The sequence below is a fragment of the Propithecus coquereli genome, unplaced genomic scaffold, assembly GCF_000956105.1.
Source record: "Propithecus coquereli isolate 6110/MARCELLA unplaced genomic scaffold, Pcoq_1.0 Scaffold23, whole genome shotgun sequence".
Lineage (NCBI taxonomy): Eukaryota > Metazoa > Chordata > Mammalia > Primates > Indriidae > Propithecus > Propithecus coquereli.
In genome coordinates, this window is record NW_012147841.1 from 7,088,432 (window position 1) to 7,113,086 (window position 24,655).

General features: G+C 36.6%; 1 protein-coding gene across 2 annotated transcripts in view; it reads right to left on the bottom strand.

The window, feature by feature from the left end:
• The window catches only part of ZFPM2 (zinc finger protein, FOG family member 2), a 616,571-nt gene that overhangs the window by 4,518 nt on the left and 587,398 nt on the right, over positions 1–24,655 (bottom strand). For both annotated transcript variants that reach the window (XM_012645307.1, XM_012645308.1), the window contains exons 6-7: positions 4,732–4,938; positions 1,095–1,319 (exon numbers count right to left, since the gene is read on the bottom strand). In XM_012645307.1, coding sequence (XP_012500761.1) covers positions 1,095–1,319; positions 4,732–4,938 — 432 coding nt within the window. The remainder of the gene's footprint in view (positions 1–1,094; positions 1,320–4,731; positions 4,939–24,655) is intronic.

Genomic DNA, 24,655 nt, shown 5'->3' on the forward strand with positions numbered 1-24,655 from the left:
ATCTGAAACAACCAACCTGTTTCTGTGTCCCTGCTTCATCACTTACATGAAGGCAGCCCGTGTGTAGGGCAAGGGAAGAGGATGAATAGAAAGGAAATTGCCTACTTTTATAGCTTCAAAGACAAGAGCTTGCACTGTACTAAGAGCATTGGAGGTTGGAACTAGTATTTTGAAACTCAGCATCTATTTTGGCTTTTAAATTATTTAACCCAGGCAAAAACAGCTAAGGAAGTCACCCAGAGGTGTCCTGCAAGTTTGTATTATAGGTGCTGAAGAACTGAGATTCTCAAACCCTGGTTTGCTCCATCCAAGAATGCATCTCACAATACTTAAAGTTAATATAATTCTTTACATTTGATTAATTTCATTTTTTCGTTAGAATGCTATGAGATGAAACTAAAACCAGTTGGCATACAATTCCAAAATAAATGGGAATAGTTGCCACTTTGCTGTTAAGAGAGGGCTTACTAATAAAAAGCTTACTTGTTTTTCAGTCTAATTTTTCTTAAGGAATTTTAAAACATGATACTAAAAATAGTTTTACTTCATAAAATCAACTAAGCTGTTATGATACACACTTTGGAAGTCAAGAACATTTTATGGATCCATATTTGAAAGTAAATATCCCTGAAGTGTGATTTTAATTGCACCTGTCAAAATAGCAGCTTTATTTTAATTCAGCAAATACTTATTTTTATGTACTTACTATTTCTTCCCTACCATATGGAAAACACTATGGTCAGTTTCCACAGATCACTTGATATTAAAACGATAAATATTAATGACAATATACAAAGGGTACTGAGAGTTTTTTTTTTTTTTTTTAACTATGCTGTTTCACCTCAGCTGAAAACAAATAGAAAAATCTGGCCTGCAGTTGGAGCACTGTAGTTGTTAGAAAAGAATTCAGACCCAAATCCTTTGAGTAAAATATGCTAAGTATAAGTGGCATTAAGATCACACAGGTTGGTCCAGCAAACTAGATTTTGATTTTATAGATAGATACAGATGTATATATGTATTGTGTGTACATATGTATGTAGAGAAAAAATGGAGTCTTCTTGGGCAACAAAAGGAACAAAAAAGGCATTTACCACTGTGTGAATTCAGGTGCATTTCTAGAGCTCGGGCATTTGAAAAGCTCTTGGTGCATTGCGGGAAGGGGCACAGGCTGGAAATCTGATGGACGCTGTCCTCGTTTTCCTCTGACACCGGAGCAGCTTCTCTTTGCCTCCCACTGCAATAGTACATCAAATGGGCTTGCAGATTTCGCTCGCTCCGATACCAGATGCCACAGGACTTGCAAGGGAATATATCCTCTGCAGGGAAAAACACAGAGACACATTAGCTGCTGACCATTTGAAACCAACCATGGGTAAAGCAGCATTTAGTTTAATTTTTCTCAGAGTCTGCTCTCAGGTAGTGAATTAGGGAATCAGACAGTGATGAGCACGGTCTTGTGTGGTGTTCTACAGTACAGGACTAGGCTTTTAAAGAAATGTTACACTCTGCAATTTAAATTCCCACAGACTCTTTAGAAGTGGTACTGTAGGAGACTCCAATATTAAAAGCACAAGATACTGATTTCGTTGTATTTATCATTTAGGAAAAATATGTATTTATAAATAGTGATGTAATTAACTTATTTGTTTGATTAAAAGGTAAGAAAGTAATGGCTAAACTACTGTTAGGCCTGATACCAACCCCTGACATCATTTGTTTATGTAATAAACTAGTCGCAGAGTACCTCCCATGTACCAGACTCTACGTTGAGGTGAGTACAAAACAAAATGGAAGACAAAACAGCTGGCCTTAAGATGCTTACAATCTTCTGGGGTTGATGAACAAGTGGTTACCTAACTTACATTACAGCCTGATGACTATTCTGATGGAGTTTTCTGAGGGGTGCTCTGGGGCATGGAAAAGAGATACTCATTGGGCTGGTGGGAAGAGTGGAGGGAGGAAGAGATCAGAGAAGGACGGGAAGGAAGATGATGATATGCCTGAATTGAGGTATGAAGGATGAAATAAAACTAGGCAGGTGGAGAAGAGGACTTGGGTCATCCTAGCCAAAGGAACAGCCCAGGGAAAGCCGTGGGAGCCTGAGTGAGGGACTGGGTGAAGGCTGGGAGGCTGCTCTGTATTGCTGAGGCAAGAGGCATGAAGTGGGGGAGAGGTGAGGGAAGAGGCTGTAGAAGGCAGGGGTAGACCATGAAAGAATTTGCAGATTCTTTTAAGAAGTTGTCTTAATGATTATGGAGAATCAATGGATCATTTTAGGCAAGAGACTGACACAATTGGATATTCTAGAATCATAACAGTGGAGTCTAGTTTTGAAAGTAGTGAATTTAGAAGAAAGACTTTTGACTGGTAGGAGGCAATCTCAGTACTCTTAAATGAAACACAACAAGATTTGAATTGTAGTGAATAGTCATATCATCTTTATTAAGTCATGCTACAATATGTAATGTTCATGTGTTCACTCATAGAAAATATCTTCATGTGTGCTTTATTTTCCCTCCTCCATTTATAGGTGAACAAAGTGGAGTTCATCTATAAATGGATGAACTCAACTTTCATCCATTGGATGGTTGAGTAACTTGCCCATGATCATGTAAGTGGTTGAAATAGGCCTGGAATCTAGTCTGAACCACTCTTCTGTAACACCTCAATAGCAAGGGTGGCAGAGAGGAAGAAAAGTTACATTGAGGAAGTGGAATTGACTAGAAGTGATGACCAATACTTTGTAGTCAGATGGCAGAGCAGATGGAAAAAGTTCTGCTTCGTTCCTAGGCTTCTTGTTAGCATTTCTATATCAGGAATGGTTACATTTATCTATACACGGAACAGAGGACAGAGAGGTGATGGCTTCTGGCTGGGGCACATGTAGTGTGATCAAGTCTGACTTTGTGTTGCGCCAACCCAGCACTTCTGCAGAGAAGCGGGCACCACCCAGAGGGATGCCAGATAACACTGTAAAGTGGAACTAAGCCAGGAAAACCAAGGCATATGGTCACATTAGATATGTGGAATCTAATATTTCTGCAAGAAATACAGATGAACATGGGAAAAGTAGCAACAGAGGTCTAAAACTCTGCAGAAACAGCTGGATTTTTAATTTATGAAGCATTATTTGTAGTTGGTAGTAGAACCCATTGTGGTGAAGGAGATAGCTCAGGGAGATGGAATAAAAAGAGATGAGGAGAAAACTAAGGACCAAATTCTAGTGAATATAAGTAAGGATAGCAAGGACAATATAGAGTTTCAAAATGAAATTTAATTTCAAAATGAAATTTAATTTCAAAATTATGTACTACTGCTATTTATTATTTTACCCCCCCAAGTTAATCACATTTGCATTATTCACAAGGCTACACAATTTAGCAAAATGTCCATTTAAGTAGGACAAGTTTAACTGATTAATTTCAAAATGAAAATAAAAGCTCTATGCATCTATGCTGAATTATTTGAAATTAATAGCTGTCTTGCTACAGAAAGCAAACGGCATACACTCTCAAATATAATTAGAATTAACATTCATACATTAGAGTTTCACAGCAACATCAGGTACTCCTGGAGTCTCTGGTAATAAAATCCTTTTACCTCAGTTCAAGTTGGGCCCGTGTTATTTCAAGTTCCTCACCATCATAATCAAAGTAAAGATCCAGTAAAGAAAATAACTACATTTACATTAAGAAAAGCCAGTAACATTAGCTTAGGTTGGAAGTAGTAGATCCATTTATTGGATGCACAGTAATTTCAGAATCACTTTAATCTAAATTTCTTTAATCTAAAGGATGATATTACAGCAAGAAAATACTGTTGGATTTTTTTTTAATACTAAGACATTATTGCGTCTCTAGATTTCTCTTCTGTGTCATTCATTCAGTGTCTTGGAGATTTTCAAGTGTATTTTTGACAAGTGCAGTTTTTCACTTACCTACTAACTTCAGAATCTATTCTCCTCTTAAGATGTCTGCTACTCGTTTTTGTTTGTTTGTTTGTTTGTTTGTTTTTACAGAACTAGATAACAGCAGATCTGTGTAGAATACAGATCCTGGGACCCCTAAACCATCGATTTTCTGTCATATAAACTGTCACTTTCTGATGTAAGGAATAGAAACTAAGTTCCATATTCTTTTTTTTACAAAAAAAAAAAATCATAAAGGTAAATTTGCCAGGGCATATTTTTAAATTCTCCTATCAAGTATTTCAACCTTGTATGTATTTTTCTTTCTTTTCCCTTTTTTCTTTTTGTATTAGCTGATGTCTTGATTTATCCAGGTTATACTTCTTTTTCATTAGTCTATCTAATCAAAACTTTGATTTTGTATTTTTTCTTTTTTTTCAAGTTTTTTAACTCTATAACCTTTAAAGAATGCCAAAATTATTCTTCTGTAAAAGCATCAGTGAAAGCCGCCAGCCTTCTCATAGCTAAGTAGCCTTAATATCATTCAACTAGTTTACAATGTCAGTTTTGTGTATGTGTGACATTCAGGAATCTGACTTGAAATTTTTGAAGTTAAGTATTCTTTCTAAACCTCCAAGAGAAGTGACCACACACACACACACACACACACACACACACACTCATAAAGTTAGAGAGAAGATAAAATGAAACCACACTAGAGAAAAAAGTCTATTCCTGGTTGCTTGTCAGTAGACATTTTTTTTTTCTCCCATAAGTTCCCATCACCTCTACCAAGCTGGGCTATAGCACTCAGCACTTACTATTGACAATAGCTGTAGGCAAAATAGAAGCCATGGCAGCTTGCTGAGGAAGGAGCTGAATTGAGTCCAGCAGGCGGGCAGGGTACATCCCTTCTGTGAGAGTCATCTGGCTGGCAGCTTGTAGCCTTGAGTCAAAATCCACCACAAAGGCAATTAGCTCTTCACCCTCGGAGATGGCCTTCGTAGTTGTGCACCAAAGCTGACCCCCTATTAAGACGAAAAAAGGAAGAGAAAGATAGAATTGACATAGGATGCTCAAGACTGTTGTATACTAGGTCCATGTCCACTTTGTGTTTTCACATCAGTTTCGACTGGGGCAGAGTGTTTCATCAAGAAACAACTGTGATCCTCTTCCCTCCTAGGTGGAAGTTTGTATTCCTTGCATTAAATGAACTCTTTCGTGACCAGCAGAAGACTAAGAACCAAATACAGTATGGACATAACCTGCAGAAAGTGTTGTCAATGTTTGCCTCCCATGGCTTGCCGGCATCACTAAGCATGCCATTTCATTGGTACAGTGCCTAAAAGCCATTAAAACCATTGGTATACTCCTATTGGTAGGGACCCAATGGCAGATCTTTATTTCATGTGGGAAGTTACTCTTTCTGTATCCTATAGAAATAAGAAATATCCCTCTCCCTGCCAAAAAAAAAAAACTTCTATTATATCAATATGCCCCACATGAACAAAAGCTCCTAAAATCTAGTAAGTTAAAATGAAATTCCAGGTAGTTTCATTCTCCTTATGTCTGCTGCCATTTTGGGGGGGGGCGCTGAATGATCTTCACTTATATGTTATTCCTTGCAATGTAGCTTCTTTATCTCCATTTACCCTGATTGAACTTCCTCAAATGAAGATATGCCAAAGATCCTTTTCAAAAAGGCTTATTTAAATAAAGATTTGTTTAAATGAAAAGAACTCTTTCTTCAAACACGAAGATATACTCTGGCTCTGCACTTCAAATGATCACATGTGGTGCATTAAAAAGAAAAATTAACTATGCAAGTACATCTTCTAATGTATTGGAATGTGATAGTGAATGCTCATTTATTTAACATGTTTAGACAGGCAAAGCACTTATATTTTGTTATCTACACTCTCAGGCCTAGATATGTATCCTAAACAGTTATGTAGAAATAATGTAGCATACTTGATATGTTATAAAGCTTTTTTTTTCATTATGTATGTATTAGAAGGCTGTGTTTTGAACTCATTAAGCGAGCAAAAATTGTACCCATTTTGATAAGTAATATTGCTCCGTTTATCTTTCGACATAGCTGTCTTTTCAACTGCACTTCATTTTTTCCACCCTCAGAGATCATGGTTTTTAAACTACTTGCAGTAAAAATCTGGTGGAAACGATAACACCAACATATGATAGGGCAGAGCTGTACAAAAGAATCAGGACATTGTTTTAGAGAAACCCTGGGCAATTAATTAAACCAGCTGATTAAGTTTTAAAGGTAAGCAAACCAAACACCATCTGTGAGAGTATATGTTTGTTAAAAAATAAAGCTAAGATTACAGACCTCAAATTAAGTTTCAAAGTAATACACAAATATATTAAAATTCTAGAGAACAACTTTTTTCCCACGTTGACACCAATGTATCTGAAAGCATACAAGTTTACCATAGTTAAATAAAATAGACTAATTTGGGTTTGATTTATTTATTTCCCAGTAATAGAAGCTGAACTGCATCACTGTGCAATCAGATGAGAGTTCAAAGTGTGAGTGGTGGTATTTCTGTCCTTCTTCCTCCTAGAAGGCTTTTGTGTTTAGTTGTTAAACATTCTCTATGTGTGTACAGATTTAACCTACTTACAGCTGGACACAAGGTAATCATTCGCACTTTATCTTTCCTTTGGAATACATTTTATTATGTTAATCTGTGTAATGAGGAAGTAGGAACCACAATTCAGTTTTGCTTCCTGACATGGTCTTTGGAGTCAATGGATTTCAGTGATAAACTTTACATTTTTGGTAAATCCAGCTATGGCTCCCTTTCACAAAAGTAAGGAAAGGTTTGGACTCAGATATTCCGGAGAAACAAAGATTTTAGAGCAGGTACCCACTCACAGTTAATCTTTATCACCCCAGTGAATATAGCAGGAAGACCCAGACCACTTGTGCTCAAATTTGAACCTAAAAGGTCCAATAAATATTAAATAAAATAAAATGCAAAACTATTAAGTCTTTAGACTTAAGTAAATACAAAATAATTAGTCTACATTATTAAATGACATGGCAATTGTATTACATATTTGTGCTTTCAGATGTGCCCAGTAATGTTTCATATTTTATCATCTTTACCTCATTTGATGGGTTAGTCTGAGCATATCATTTTAAAAAGCTGAATTAGACTGAAAATGTGCTGTTAGACTTGATGAGGAAGTCTGCTGTCTTAGTTAGGGTTTAATCTTTCAAATCGTTCATTCACTAGCTATTCATTGATCTCTCTGCTGTGTGCCTCACTGGGCGCTTCACACACAGATACACAATTAGAATCCATACATGTTAGCAAATACATTATATACCCCAATAGGGGTGTCGTCTTCTCATATTAAAGAAAATGTGAGAGAAGTAACTGACACTTCATAGGGGAGTTAGGCCAACTCCTCAAGGTGACTCTTTTATTGGTTCATGAAGAATAAATAGAGGCAAAATGTCAAAAGTATGAGTAGGAGGGACCAGCAGGTCCATCACGACTGGGTGAGAAATGAGCACATGGGCCAGCTCAGAACTGTGGAAGTGCCTGACTGGGCCTAGTGATGGAGAAGGGGAGGGGTTAGGGCAGTGGTGTGCTGGAGCCAGCCTGTTCCATATCAGGAGGGCGGAATGTTACATTTGCAGGAATTTGTGTGCTGGTTGATATCACCTTCATAGTCTGAAATACGTCATGGTGAGAATTGTAGCATTTGCCCCAAGAATTGGCAAACACTGCAAATCAGGGCTTCCTCCCTCAAAACGCTTGGAGCAGGGCAAGACAGCTTTGAATGTAAGATAAAAACAGTTGTTTGTGGCTCATGGTGTGCAGATGGTATGTATTTAGTTGAGTGAATAAATGAACAAATTCTTCACATGGGCTTTTTTCTCTCTCTCTCTCTCTTCAGAATATGGAGAGGAAACTGAGTGGGTAGGAAATGTTACGCAGCAGGCATCTGGAGGCTATCGCATTTATTCAGCTGTGGAGAAGTGCACCTAGTGAGAAGGAAAGGAGCCAGGTTCAGGAGACATGGCTGAGAGAAGGCTCGGGTGATTTCAAGACACAGGTAAGAGAAGGAAGCTGTTGAAAATGACACCGAGGTTTCTGGCTTGCAAAACCAGATAGTGGTGATGCCATTAACTAGGCTGTGAAGCCGGTGTACTAACAATTGATGTTATATAGAAAACAGACTATTGGCATTAATTAGGAGCACTTTCTTTGGGCCTGATAGGCTAGGTGGTTTATGTACTTTATTATAATCCTGTCAACTATTCTATGAGGTAGGTAATATTTCTCTCACTTTGGAGTTGAGACAACCAAAGTTTAGAGACATTAACCAACTCTCCCAAAGTTACACACTGGGTCATTGGCAGAATTATGTCTTAGACTTTTGTCTGTCCAACTCCAAAGTCCAAGCGTGTATGTGTATGTGTGTGTGTGTGTGTGTGTGTGTGTGTGTGTGCATGTGCATGCATGGAAATAATGCATTCTATTTTGAGAATGTAAAGTTTGAGGTACCTGAGAGACTTCTGTGTGAATGTATCTAGGAGAAAGTTGGAATTTGGAGAAGACATACAGCCTGAAGGAAAAAAAATATTTTGGAAGTCATCAGCACATTCTAAATGACTGTAGATGCTCTTTGCATTGATATGGGAACCCATGGAGAGTATAGAGTAAAAAGAGAAGGACCAAAGAGCGAAATGTGGGGCATCTCAACATTTAAGATGAGAGCAGAGGAGAAGGCATCATTAAAATGTCCAGAGAGCATATAGGTGAAAAGGTTAGGGGGAATTCAAGACAATGGTAACCGCAACAAGCAAGGCTTGGCTATTTGAAACTGTTTGGCTGAGGTTTTTAGATGATGAATTTAGAATATACAACTTGAGGGAGTCCTTTATAGGGAGAGATAGCCCAAGCATGGTAAGGTAACTTCAATTACTGATTCAAATAAAATTTTCAGAATGAGATTGCTAGCAGGGGATGTAACCCCATCTGGAAGACATCTGGGCAATGGAACCAGACTTCCTGGGAGTGGATCTTGGAACTTGTCACCTAAGCATTCTACCTATATTTCCTCATCCTTGAAAATGAAGATGATGATAACTAGTACTGAACTCACAGTGTTATTATGAAGATTAAATGAGCTTAGATATGTGAAAGCTTAAGAACAACACCTGACATATAAGAAGTGTTATATAATTGTTAGCCATTATTCTTTTGGTTTGGTCCAGTTGGGGCTATTATTCTCATTTTTTACTGTCCTGCTAAATCCAAGAGGAAAGAAATCTCACCAGAAAGAAAAGACAAACATATAAATTCAATAAGAAAATATATCTATGCTTCATTGGAGGCAGTTAACTCATTTTAGAAAAGAAGACTAAGGCTGTATCTGTTTGTGGATCACATACTATATCTTTAACAGTTAAAAATAGAAATAGTTTCTACCAATCTGTTAATCTAAGAAGGAAGGAGAACCAGTTTCCTACTTTACTGTTTTTAGAGCCAGGGTAAATACGGTCAATTCTAATTCATAATTATGTGGAAGGTAATAGTTTTCACCTCAATTAAAAAGAAATCTGAGCACATAAAAATGCTATCATGTTGATATTTAGCTATTTTGGTATCTTGTACCAAATGACCTCGTGTTTAGTGGAAACAAACCACAGTTTATTACATTTGGCTTATGAGAAGACCATCGTAGAAGACCCCCAGAAAATAATAAGTGTTGGAGAGGATGTGGAGAATTTGGAACCCTTGTTGGAGGGAATGTAACCCTGTTGGAGGGAATGTAAAATTGTACAGCATGGTGACTCCTCAAAAATTAAAACTAGAATTACCTATGATTCAGCAATTCTTCTTCTGGATACATACTCAAAAGAATTAAAAGCAGGATCTGAAAGAGGTATTTGAACACTCAGGTTCATGGCAACATTGTTCACAATAGCTAACACATAGAAGCAACCCAAGTGTACAATGACAGCTAAACAAATATGGAAAATGTGATATATACATACAATTGATTATTATTCAGCCTTAAGAAAGGGAATTCTGACACATGCTGCAACATGAATGAACCTTTAGGACATTATGTTGAGTAAAATAAGCCAGTTACAAAAGGACAAATACTACATGATTCCACTGACATTGGGTACTTAACAGCATTCCAAATCACAGAAGCAGAAAGTAGAATGGTGGTTGGGATTGGGGGCATGAGGAGTTATGGTTTAATGCCTATAGAGTTTCAGTTTTGCAAGATAAAGAGTTCTGGAAATGGATAGTGGTAATGGTTGCACAATAATGCAAATCCACTAAACTGTACAGCATAAATGATAAATGCTTAAGATAGTAAATTTTATATGTATTTTATCACAATTTTAAAAATTGGAGCAAATGAGAGTACCATATTTTTTTTTCATTGAAAAATCCTCTATGAACCTAGAACATTGGCATGATTTTTTTTTTTTTAGCCATATCCAAGGATAAGAATATAACTTTTATAATGTGGCTTCCCTATGAAATGGTTTAAAAACAAAAACATTTGCCGAGATGGAGTCTTGCTGAGATTGAGTTTACGTTATGTGGCCACACAAACTCTTTTCATTTGAATGAATTTTGGATACTTACGTAGATCTGAAAATTTTTAAGTGATTTGGTTCCTGATTACTTTGTTGAGTTGGGTTTCTGCCTGCATTTCCAGTGCCAGTGGAGTATTCCTGTCAACTCTCTATGGAGATGAAATTAAAGGAATCTAAACAAGATGTTTTCTGTGGCTTTCATATGCAATAGTATGTTTAATGCCCCCAGATTTAAACTGAGTGATTTTTAATATATTAATCCAAACAAATAGTATGCTGATATGAAAACAAGTAGAATTACGTAAAAGCTTTGGGTGAACATACGGCAATAGTATACAGTTGGCCTTCCAAATCCTCGAGTTCTGCATCCTTGGATTCAAATTATTTAAAAAAATAAATAACAATGCAACAATAAAGAATAATATAAGGAAAAACGAATACAGTATAGTAACTATTTACATAACATTTACATTGTATTAGACATCCTATGTAGTCTAGAGATGATTTAGAGTATACGGGAGCCTGCGTGTAGTTTATATGCAAATGCCACATCATTTTATATCAGGGACTCGAGCATCCTCAGAGTTTGGTGCCTGAGGGGAGGGGTCCTGTAACCAATCCCCTGAAGATACAGAGGGACAACTGTATGTTTAATTGATAAAACTTTTACCACATTCTTTGCCCTGCCATTCAAGAGTAAATGGTCTTATTTTAAGGAATTACATGCTAATAATGAAGCATAACTAGCATGCAAAATCACCCGAAAATTTACTTGCCCACAGTGCAAAGATGAACTAGAAAGAGCACTTTCCTGGTGGATATGAAAGTTTAGTTTTAATCCTGACTTAATTACTCGTTATTGTGTGTTCTTGCAAAATGGCTTTACCTGCATTATATCAAACAACAGCCTTAGACTAGATCCCCTCTAAATTGTCATCATCCAGTCGTGAGCAACTTTTTATACTTTTATGACCAATGTGCTCATAATAGTAATCACACATTTATGAAGTGATTACTATGTGCTGCACACCTGCACTGTGCTAAGGGCTTTGCGTGCATTATCTTATTGATTTCTCCCAAGACAGCAGTGAGGTGGCTTTTATTTATTCCAATTTTACTGTGGTATCATCAGGCTGGAAGTATAGTAAGTTGTTCAAGGTCACACAGCTAGAGGGGTATTGGAAGGAGAGAAGAAGATGGGGTTTAAATAAGGCAATTTGACTCTTTACTCTGTATGAAAAACCAGGTGTCCCTGGTCACAGCGCCACCTGGTGGCCACTATGTAATCCATTGCCCCTCACCTTGATTACAGAGTTCAAGTTATTAGCACAGTTAGTTATCTCTCTCAAGCAGAAATACGGTGGTTCACTTTATGAAGCAGTGTCAGGCAGATTACAGTGATTAAACAGAGCTGTTAAATGCATAGCTACAATCTGGAGAATAATATTTATATGTGTAATGTGGATGTGACTCCAAGTTATCTTCTAACATGACTAATACCTCATTAAAATAGCTAACACTTAGAAAGCACTTACTATGTGTCAGGCACTGTTCTAAACACTTCACACATATTAAACTCATTTATTAATGCTAAATACAAGCAGCACTTTTCAAATTCCCTATTTAAATTTCAAGTTGAGCTGGACATTAAAAGGGGCATCAAGATTCTACCTAACCATGGAACTGGTAACCTTGACTGCACAGAGGAGTCATGTGGAGAGATTTAATCAACACTGATTTCCTGGCTCTATGCCTGAACAATCGAATCAAAGTCTCTGAGAGTAAAATTTGGGCTTCTGTATTTTTTAGAAGCTCCTCAGAGGGCTTAATTTACTTCTAGAGTTAAGAATAATTTACATGGGGGTAAACTATGTAAAGTTTGTATACTGTACAAAGTGTGAAGCTCTATGAATAAAAAAGTCTCTTGATGATCAAATATTTCATAGAAGTGTTCGGACAATTCAGTGGAGAGGATGGCCATTCTGAAACTCGGAAAATGACAACTGAAAATAGCTTTGAATGTTCCCTTTCCCTCTAATGATTGAAGAATGTGGAAATGATGAGTGAAATGGTGAGGAAAGGTGGATAAACAAGGATGTAATGACCTAGCAGCATCTTTCAACTGAATAAGCCAGTTAGGAGCTTAGTACATTTGTCAATTATATTTTACAACTTTTAATTCTTTATTATTTTGAAGGTATGCAATTTATTATTAGGAATCATCAATAATATTGCATCCAACCAAAACTGTGGAAAGATCATATTGTGCAAACCAGTGCAAAAAAAACATCACATTCCGACTGCATGGGCATGAAATCTTTATCAAATGACATCAGGCACTGAAGCAGCTATCTGATACCTTCCTTGCTTCCACCAAATGGAAAGGTTATTTTAGGAGTCTCTCTTTGTCTGTCTCCTATGCTGCAAACAGTCCCTCTCCTCAGTCTTCATATTCATATACTACTCCCTTCACAAATAAAGACAGATACGTTCAAGGTTCCATAAAAAAGTAATAACGACTAAGACCTTGACACTCTTGAGAAAATGTGTACTTGCTGTTCTAAGTAATGTTTATGATCAAGGTTCTTGTACAAACAGATATCATTTCTAACAGGAAGCTTATAAATTTTTCTCATAATTGCTGTCAAAACTGCAGTGAAGTGTACTACAAGTTTCGACAATAAAGAATAAAGTCACAGTTCAAACTCGATTATATTTTGGAAATTCATGCTCCTCTTACTAGAAGCAGTGGCCTTAAATATCTCCCCATCCTGCCAAATTTTTCACTTGCACTTATTATTTATGAAATCAGTGTCTGCACAATGTCATGCAGACCTCTGCTGATAAACTCTAATTAAGATTAAGACAAGCCTTTTGGAAAGGATCCCATCATTAGCAAACATGATAAACACAAAAATACTCCCTACTTGTCAACCAGGAGCAATTCAGTAACCTAACAGTATTATCTGTTGCTAGGTTACAGAGCTGACAAAGCTTCAATTATATTGTTCGACCATACCTATAGAGTTCTGTATAAGCAAAATGTATCCAGAATAAAAGCTTTTAACTTCGTCCATGCTATCTGCAATTCACGGCTTCTTACAATGGTAAAAATCAGGTTAATAATTACATAGCACACTGAAAAATCTTTTCCATGTGTTATGTCTATACATGTTTCTTTCTAATTTATCTGTGTGATTGATAGACGCTTGCTTTATAAAAAAAAGGAAATGCAAGCAACATGAAGCTGTAAACCTCTAGCACAACTACATGGGCTCATCAAGATAAGGACCTAAGCTTAGCATAAAAATATATGGCAAATTGAACCAATTAAATAACATTAGATTTTGTATTACTCTGCCTCAATATGCAGAAGGATAAGGAGCCTCAAGCAAATAGATAGGGATACCAGTGTGAAACTCTACGCTAAAACACACACACACACACACACACACACACCAATCACCTGACAATATAAAAGGAAATAGATAGTTTAAAGTAATAATTTACTCTAATGGCTTTTCTAAGGATATTTTCAAAGTTGAAGTTAATAACTTTTACTATACAGCATTAAGTCATTAGGTCTCATTTCTCTTTTTTAGACAAGAAACTCTAGGAAAATAAAATCAATTTAAAAAAAACTTCCAAAATACAGACATTTGACAGGGGAAAAACAAATAAAAAGCCACATGTGTAAAAAATGACAGTCTCTGAATCAGATTCTCAAGATTATTTTACCATGGGTGATTTCTGGTGGTTTTCAGAGAATTTGAAGAAAAAGTAATTAAGTGTAGCTAAATTGGCATTTTTAAATAACTCTTCCATAAAAACATGTTATATTATGTACTAAATTGCTATCACATTTTTATTTCTTAAGATGTAGAGTGATTTTTTTTTTTATTTCAGCATATTATGGGGGTACAGATGTTTAGGTTACATACGTTGCCCTTCCCCCCCGCCAAGTCTGAGTTTCAAATATGTCCATTCTTTGGGTGGTGTGCATTGCATAGAGTGATTTTTTTACGTTAATCTAAAAAATCTATCTCTGTCACACATGATGCAAAAAGATGATCAATTGATGACAAGGGCTTAGTTAATAAAGATTACATACTGGCCCTTGGAGTAAACCATGGTATCTTGTAGGCACACTCAGGCAAAATTAAACCCATTCTCTGGGGGGATAAATGGGCCATTTAACACACAGATAGACAACACACACACACACACACACACACACGCACACACACACACACGAAGACACACACCCAGAGTGACATCATGTTTCTGGAGGTGGAGAAAAGGGGAATACTCACTTGTGTGGTCATTAACTTCTTCTTTTTTATGAGATAATTAGAAAATCTCACATGATACCTCCTTCTGAAATTTGTTTTTTTCATAACTAGCAAGCGATTGGTCAGAATAATTCCTTAAAAGCTAAATAATTGCCCCATTTCAACATTGCATGTGTTACTGCCTGGATCTCAGGGTTTAGACGTTAACACAGTACATATATCTATACGTAGCCACATTGCTAAAGACAAATTTTATAATGAATTCAAATCCAATACTGTTGAAATTCTTGACAGTGGAGTAGTGCAAGGAATAGAACTTATAAATTATGGGTGCCCCTTCTTTGAAAACCGCTTTGGAGGTTTCTTTTTGCCTTGGCAAATACAGTAGGAATATGAGGTATTGTGTGGATCCTCCTGCACAGCACCTGATAAAAGAATAAAGAGCTGTGACATATTCTTAAAACAATAGAGGAATTAAAGGGAAACAATGGGCCAGCTGCTTCATTAATACAATCAAAAGGGAGCCCAGCACAGAGGAGTCCAGATAATTAAGCACTACTCTTTTAGCCCTCCTTTCTATAATAAAATTGCTTAAAAATGTATTAACTACTTCATAGTTGTTAGATAGATCTATGCACTTGTTTATTTAGAGTTGATTAATGCCTTTTTTTCTGTATGCAGCAACATGCCAACTCATAGTTTACAATAGTTTTTGAATAAAATAGAGTAAAATAATTGATAAAGATCTGCATGCTACCCAGCAATAAATCAAAGCATTTTGCAAAAAGGTCTTTCCTGTTTTTAAATGATCTTTAACATTTTTCATTTGTACTATATAGGTAATGCAGGGCATTTGGGGGCATTCAACTTTCCAATGCTAGCACTCCTGACATCTTTTTATAGAACATCCTAGCAGTTCCTGGGAGGGGGTGAAAATCAGACATGATCAGCAACTCTGGAGTGCGCCTTTGGTATTTGGGCCAAAGGAGAAGACAGAATTTTTTTTTTTTTAATTCTTCATTGCCTTTACCAATAACAGGCAAATGGCAACACTATTTGCCAAACACACTATTTATCCTTCATTAGCTTGATTACAGAAAATTTAAAAAAAACACTTTTTACACTCTTTATGTTAAAATACATCTTAAGATATAAAGGGGTTCATTCTTCAGCTGTTTGACAGGCAGCCTTTCCTCTGATGTCAATAGAACATTTAATTGCTTGAGAACTGGAAAATCAGGAACCGAATACTTGTGCCAAATGTTGGAGTTGGATAAAAACTGCACTCTGGTTTTCACCCAAATGTTTTTAAGTAAGCTTATGTCGACTCAACTTTAAAATGAAAAACTTTATTAAACCATGTGGTGATCAGTTTAAATAAGGTTTAATCTATTCTGATGTTTTTAGGACCTTAATTGAGAAACTGAGACAATTAGAACAGGAAGGAGGGAGACAAATGGGTAGAGATGCTGAACCATATTCTGAGACTAGAGAAAACTTTGCTTTTACATATATGTCATATGTAATTTAAAATGTGTCAGCTGCAGTCATATTTCCAAAGATCTTTCTGCATTATGTCAATATTTTAGAGGATATGGAATATCTAATTCTGGTTATAAATTCTGGCTTCTGACTTCAGTAGTTTGTTCCCTATTAGCTCAGGAAGTTTTCCTTGAATACTGGAAATAAAAGCATATTAGTAAACAGTCAGTAGGTATGAACAAAAATGACTATTTCAGGAGCTATTATATATAATTATTAATTTGAATATTTCTGCTTTGACTAAGCCCACAAAACTTACTTTGTTAGAGTATAAAGTAAAAGTAGATAAACATGAATTGTTTAGATGCTATGAATGATGACGTGAACACTTTCAAGTATACATCTTTGAACACATGCAGTTATAAACTATGTCCTTATGGCAATGCAAAAAAATAATAAATGTCGGTAGTGCTATATTGTAAAAATACTAAATTACAGCACCCTTTTCCAGCAAGAATTTTGAAAATGAGCTTAAAGTAATATCTGCGAATTGTCATTTCAAATATTATATGCTTTATTTATTTAGTATGAATTCAACAGATAATATATCGGTCTAATCAGATATCAGAAACAAAGAAATGTAAACCCCCTCATTAATTGAAAGGAATTAGCTATGTGACAAATAGTTAAATGCTATCATCCCATTTTATAGACAAGGAAATCAAGGCCAGGCTGGTTAAAGCAGTGTGTTTCCTAAGCTCTGCTTTTCTCTCAGAGGGGATTCCCTGGCCCACACTTATAATAGATCCTCACTAGATCTTTTGCCTCCTGCCTGTATTCTCTCTATAGCATTTATTTTTTTTTTCCTGTAAGAAAATATCTTTTATTGAGATAACTTCCTTTCTTTTACAAAAAGCACATGAAGCCCCTTTCAGAAAAGTAAACATCTGGGCACAGTAGCTCATGCCTGTAATCCCAGTGACATGGGAGGCTGAGGTGGAAGGATTGCTTGAGGCCAGGAGTTCGAGGCCAGCCTGGACAACATAGCAAGAGACCCTGTCTCTACAAAAAATAATAAATTAGTCAACAGTGGTGGCACACGCCCTATAGTCCCAGCTACTCAGAAGGCTGAAGCAGGAGGATTGCTTAAGTCCAGGAGCTCGAGGCTTCAGTGAGCTATGATCAAGCCACTGCACTCCAGCCTGGGTGACAGAGTGAGACTGAGACCCCATCTCTTAAAAAAAAGTAAAAATGAAAGAAAAGTAAAAAGTGGCATTGTGGTCAGATCCAGATTTCTGTTGAAGAATGTGCCCAGAAAGTTTTGCCCCATGAATACAAAGGCATTCAGAACTTTCTACAAAAGCTTCTGAACTAATGTGTTTGAGGCCATGAGACTTGGGCATCCTACCTTGGGTTTAATCAAATTGGTAAGCTGTTTTTATGGGATTTCAATGGGGAAAAACCCTGTTTGTGGAGTCTTTTCAGCATTCTTGGAGTTTGTGCTCTGGTTGCTTTGCAGAAACTTGTAGCAGTGAACTGGGGTAGCCCATCTGACTGTCTGGTTCCCTGACCCTCATGATTTTAAATGACCAGCCAAGAGGTGACATTATACCCCAAAGGCGAGCTGTCAAAATTTCGCCTGCAGCTGATAAACTGATTACAAAGCTGCTTAAGACTCTGCTTGTAAACAAAAGCATTTATCAACTAATAATTTGCAATAAACTGATGTAACTCCCAGCTGAGCCCCTAACTGTAATTGTCTTTACCATCTGCCTATTAAAATACCATTCTTCATCAGCAATCAGGAGCAGAAGGGAGGAAATCTCCACCAAAATACACAACTTGTAGGCTTATGAATAATCTGAGTGCATTCCACACTTTCACTATGACTTGTGTGTTGGGTATGCTTAATTTTCATTCTTGCCTAGCCTGGGAATGCTCAGAAATTAAGTGCAGGGGAAAAGAAGAAGAAAGAGGAAAAAAAAAAGAAGAAGAAACATTGTGCCTGCTGCTCTGCAGAGGGATAAATTATACAAGTTCATCATAAGAGGCCGTTTTTAATTTCTTTCTTTCCTCTTCCACTTCTCTGTGCAATATCCATTGCAGTATCCTGATGAAAACCCCCCAAGCACCAGGCTGGAAATGAACTTCTTTATTCCTTTGTTAGCTTGTCCATTTCCATTACACTCTTTGTTTTGCTTTTTTTTTTTTTTTTAATTCCAAAACGCTCATTAAACTTCTCCAGGGAGTCAGATTAAAAGCATAGACTCCTATGGAGGGGTATTACAGGGCTGGCAGGCCCTGGAAGGGCTGGGTACATCCATGGGGTAGCAGTGCCAGGTAGCTGGCAGAACTCTGAGTTTGCAGTCCATTTTGTATTTCCCAGAGAGCCAGTCTCCTCTCCAAAAGGTGGGTTTCAACATCTGTAAGTTCAAATGATCAGAAATTCCTTCTCTTGGAAGAAATTTTGCCTCTTATGTGCTGACCAGATGCAGTCATGGAAGAAAGAAACTAGGAAAAGGGGTTAAATTCCTTTGCATTATGTTTTCCTAAAAACCCTCTCTGCATGGCCAACATCACTCTGTCTTCAGAAAGTTGATTAAGCTTTAAGTATATTTACCTGAATTTATTTTCACAAAATATACTATTTATTTTTCTTAAAACCACTGTATTAAACTCACAAACTGTCTTGATACTAAAATTTTAAAACTGTTAATACCATACTTCTTTTCATATCCCTTTGCTGCCCAGATGATGGTCCCTTTTTCAAGTTATTCCTTTTTTTCAGAGAACACGTTATCCCTCCAGAAGAGCTCAGCAATTCCACTGAAGGAGACCACAGGCTGACTCCGCATTACAACTGAACAATGCCCAAGTCCTGTTATTAAGGCTCAAATTCTGGGGATAACAATTTGTGTCCGGTTTTCTTATTATAACATATAATTTTAAATTAATGTTTGTATTTTTATTTCATCTTTCTAAGAGCTTTCCCATAGGTAATTATTTTTCTTTATAATCGACTGTTAAATATAACAGAACTAATAATTGCTGCCTTCCATAGGCGCAGTGGAAATGGCACTCAGGCACGCGTTTCTTATTGTGCCTGGTCTAGAGAAGAAAGTTAATCGGGAATAATGCGTCTGGTTTTCTGCATGGGTTACGGAGGACCTGAAATGCAGGCAAAATCACATGGGACTATGTTTCCTGAATTTCAGAGACATCAAATATTAGGACAAGGATTTGACATAGATTTCAAATAACACAAAAATCTTCAAAGACACTAATTGTGTGAAGTATAGTTCTTTCTAGAGGTACTTTGTTTCCTTCTTATCCTACTTTTCCAGACTCAAATTCTTTGGTCATGGAAATTTTTTAAATTAATGCATAAGATATGGAGTATGAGTGATTGTGTTCCAGTATGTTGACTTATAATGTCGTTTACAAAAATTAACAAAAAAAATCTATAACAATTTAATTTACACTTTAATGTTCAGTTTAAAGATGAGTAAGATCAAATTTCCATGTTTAATAGTGACTTCCAAATATACACAGAGAAATGGTGGTGTGGTGTTTTGATTTTCTTTTATTAAAAAATTTTTTTTTTGGTACCAAACGGATATCTTCATGTCATTATTTAGTTAAAACCAGAAAATGTGAATCTGTAGTTATTTCTCTATCTAAAACTTTCAGGATGGTCTATTCTAAAATAGAGAAATTCAACTCATTCCTTATCAGAAAGGTTACTGCATCTCTATCCTATGGCAAATTTTAGAATTGTTATATAATGGATTAAAATAAAACACTTTCATATGTAATAAGAAATATTTATAGTATATGAATGCCCTTTTATTATTATTTTTTTCATGACGCTTTCTCTCTATATTGATGTATATTACACCTAGTCTCAATTTCAAATGACTGAGGAGTTTGGCAGGAAAATAGTTTTGAAAAAATAACAACCAGCAGATGGCGCTCAGTGCATTTTATGAAGCCAACCAGAAGGAAAGAAAACACGGGCTTTATTTATTTAATTCTATTCTACCTTCAATGTGAAGTTGCTACACCAAGCTTTATAATCCCCGAAGATTTGTGTTAATTGACTAAACAACTTTGTGGTAATTTACAGACTATCCTCCAATGCTCAGCTAAATGGCACTGCATTCAACGCACGTGCCCGTGTCAAGATAACGAAGCATAAAGATGTAACTTTTTCCCCCAGAAACAGGGAAAGAACAGGAGCCTGGGTTCCTGAAGTATAACATCAGCTCACCATGTGAGGAGAGATCAGTTTTCTGCTTAAAATAAGACAATTGTCATTTCTTTGCTTTTTAGCACCTTGCCTTATTAAATGAAGAATGCACAAATCTTATTTTTAATGGGTTATAACCTGCGTCACAGATATTTTAAAATCTGTTGTAATAAAACTCATCGAACAGATGTTCGTTGATCACTGAGACACATATATTGCCTCTGAGTTTTATGGGGAATAACGTGTTTGTGCTGAGGCAGAAAATAACAACAAGTTTGAATGATTAAGATTATTATATTAATACATGCAAAATTCATGAAACCCTTACAAAGGGTTTGATCTTTCTTTCCCTTTCCCCTACCTGCTTTCTCCTCCTCCATGAAGAAGAAAACTTTGCTTTGAACTTTGAAACTTCATTGTTTTTCAGACATGATTAGGTCTCTCTACCTGGCAGTATTTCATTCCCTCTAATGACATTAATTAAAGAGTGTAAAGAATTTTACCTGAGCACGCACACCCACCTTCTCCCACGTCTCACTATCATTTTGTCATCGACTGAGTGCTTTTCCCCACTGGAATTTAATTTGGCCTCGCATATAGCAAAGGTAGCCATAGTCTCACTACATTCTCAACCCTTGCCATTCTTCCGTGGAAGTTTTGATCACAGTCCCAACGGGATGGCTGCTTAACAGTGGTCTTAACCTTTAAAGTTGCAATTGTTGGATTTCTAGGCAAAGTCTTATTAAATCGAATGGAAAGTGGTCTTGAAAACCTCCATGGGTTGTGTGTAATAAGCATCGTGTTGTATTCCACCATCATTTGTAAGGCCTACTTGAAGCGTGTGTTTTTAGAATATCCACAATATAGTTACTACATAATCTTATTACCATTTAAGAACATTAGCATCTCTCACAAATTATATTAACAATAGTAAGACAAGGGAAATTAAAAACAAGTACTTAGTGCTCAGTCAACATAATAGCATATCATATAATTTCAAAGGAAAAAAACTGGGACTCTAAGTCATCGTGACTCCACAAACAGAAAAAGGGAGTCCTGGCTCTGCCCCGTGCTTTGAAAATCCGTCTTTCAAGGTCGGCCCTTCACAGTCGAGTTAGGAAGGGCAGTGTGGAAGGCAGGGTGGCCTTCTGCCAAGGCTGTTGCAGATGAGTGGGTGATCTTAGGGGAATGAACTGCAAAATCTCAAATTTTTGCTCGTGTGATGATAAAGCCAGAGCCAGATAATTTTTCTAAGGCTTGTATGGCCTTCTGTTCCATTTTATTGTGCAGTTTGGAATGATAAATTTTACCATGCATTAATTTGCACAAAAGGGTCAGTGCTATATTTAAGAGTGTACCGATTGTTTCCAGTAAGATTAACCAAAGAAGTTGTCTTTATACTAAAATAAGTACAAACATCCTCAGACTGGTATCATTCAGCTATAGAAAAAATGTACTGTTATCACCACCTTTAAGAATAAAGGGAAATAATTTTCAATATTTCACGGATCCTTCTTAGTTGAACTGTGTTGACAGGATTTGGTAAAAAAGGTTCATGTTTTACGTCACATTTTTTTAGTCGCCTCTAGGTATGAGTCTCAAGTAAAAGAAAAAGAGAACAAGGAGAAGACAGTGGGTATCCTCTGTACATGAGGTTTTCCTCATGTACAGCATAACAGGGGGCACAAAAATCAGGGCACGGGGAGGAATGAGAGAGAAGAATTTGACACTCAGGAGTGCAGTTTATTAAGTTCATCAGAAAAACTGACTTGGACAATAGTACAACTGTTACGTCAAAGTATTTGTCTTCGTTTACCAACGCCCAGATCACGAACACACTTTGCACTTGAGCATTGCGTCTGCGTCCTATGGAGGCCAGGAGTGAGCAAAGCAGGAAGTGGGAAAGTGATCTAGACACATATCCCTAGGGGAAAGATAAGGAAGGAGATTGGCGCTGTTTTATGACTTTCTGAGTGGGTGATACTCTTTTAAGTTCACCACAGCTACCTAAGTCTGCCTAAGCTGCACCTTCCCCACTGTGAGTGGGTTTGTTTGCTTTTTTATATTTGCTCTTTTGATTGCCTGATGTTTGTTTTGACAGACAGTCGGCTAGAATGCTTTACTATCGATTAGAACGCTTTACTCTTGCATTTTGGACTTGAATTTCTAAATGGAGCTTTTTGGTTTAAGGGCTTAGAGTAGCCAGGACATTATTAAGGAGAATGGAAGAGTTAACTTACTACCTAAGTAACAAAATAAAATGTCCTCTAAGGTTTCGCTATGAATTGAAAGCAGAGCTGAAATTATAGGCTATTGTGTAATATTGCTTAAACACTTACTGGGAGATCTTATGCACAGTAATTGGGAGATCCTTGGTCATGAGCTGTCATTTGAACAGAATTTATAAATAGAATAGAAATAAATGTTTGAGCAAAAACTCACATGGCTTTAGTTTATGTTCTTTTTCATCTATTTTTCTTGAGATTAAAACCACCTTTTTCTTCTTTTTTTAAAGCATTTGTAAATTTGAAGACCTACACTCTGGGTGGTACAATACTGCATCATTCTCATGGCTCCTCTCTCTGGCTGTTTACAGAGTACTGTGCTGAACAGTCAACTCCAAATCATAAGGAAAACTGTTACAGATCACTTGTGAGGGAAATACCGTTACTGGCACTTAGGAGATGCTAAGAAATGTTTTGGAATTCTGCAAATTCTTGCTGTAATTATTTCCAATATTTTAATTATTCACTCTTTTAACTCTGCTTATTAGATCAAGGATAGTTAAAAGATCAGTCTGCTGTCTATTCTACCTATAACCTGATAAAAATCAAAATATAAATAAAAAGGGAAACAGAAAATGAAGGTGGGATTTTTTGGGAAAAAAAGGGAATCAATCTTTTTATCAATAAATTTCTCTTTATACAGGTAAGGAAGGTACAACAGATTATCTTTCTTTAAATCACCACTAAAATGGAAGGGAAAGAAGGAAACACATTGCTGAGGTTATGACTTGTTTTTTCCCTGTACACAAACGATCCACCAGAATGATCTAGTTGAAGCACTCAGTATAGCCAAAAAATTAGGGAGTGGAAGATTGCTGAAGAAGGAACTGGAAAAGTCAAGACAGGATATAATTAAGGCTTGAAAAGGATTTCAACAGAGGTAGGGTCAGGCTAAGGACAAACTGTGGTAATGTTTTATAAGCAGTGATAAGGGGAAAGACATGCAAAGGAGATATAGCATAAAAATAAAAGTTCAAGATCAACGCTCATTATATGATTGCAGCCTTTGAGAACCAACAGAGTTCTGACTCAAGTAAAATGACAATAAAGTAAAAATTGTGGGTCCCCTCCCATCCTCTCTCCTCACTCCCCCAAAAATATTAGAGGAGAGGAGAAATAAGGCTAGAAGAGGTAAAAAAAGACAAAGACAAAATTCTTACTCTAGAGAACATTTATCTGAATCTTTGAAGTATCCCACAGTAGGAAGTTACTCATGGGCCAGGATATGTCCCAGTAAAGCCAAGAAGGGACCTGCAAGGATCAGAGAGTGAATCAAAGGAAAAGGGGGGCTGAAATTAACTCATGATAGATCCTGATTTTTATCGCGAGTAGCTTGAGGGGCCAAATCTAGCTCAGCAGCAATGCAAGAGGTCTACTTTTATTTTAATATAAATTTAATATAATAGGTACTTCATAAATGACCATATGTCCTTTGTAGTTGAATATGCTTTTGGAGAATATAAAGTAAAACAATATGAAAATCCCAAAACAAGAAAATCCTGATAGGTGGTAAAGTATTCTTGCAGAAAGAAACCTGAGCTTTTTTCTTCAAACCTTCTAAACAAAAGATATTAGAACAAGACAGGACTTCTTGCAAATCTTTAGGCATATTTTCATTTTACTCAATTGAATGCTTCTCATAAGATTGTAAATATTTATGGCTGAGAGGAATCATGGAAGGCTTGTAGATCTGTTAGAGATGAGGAAAATCAAACTTCAAGGAGTTATGTGATGTACCAAAGGCCACACAGCCAGTACGTGCATGTGTACGTATGTGTGTGTGTGTGTGTGTGTGTGTGTGTGTATTTGTTTTCACATGGCAGTAGCTTGTCTTCC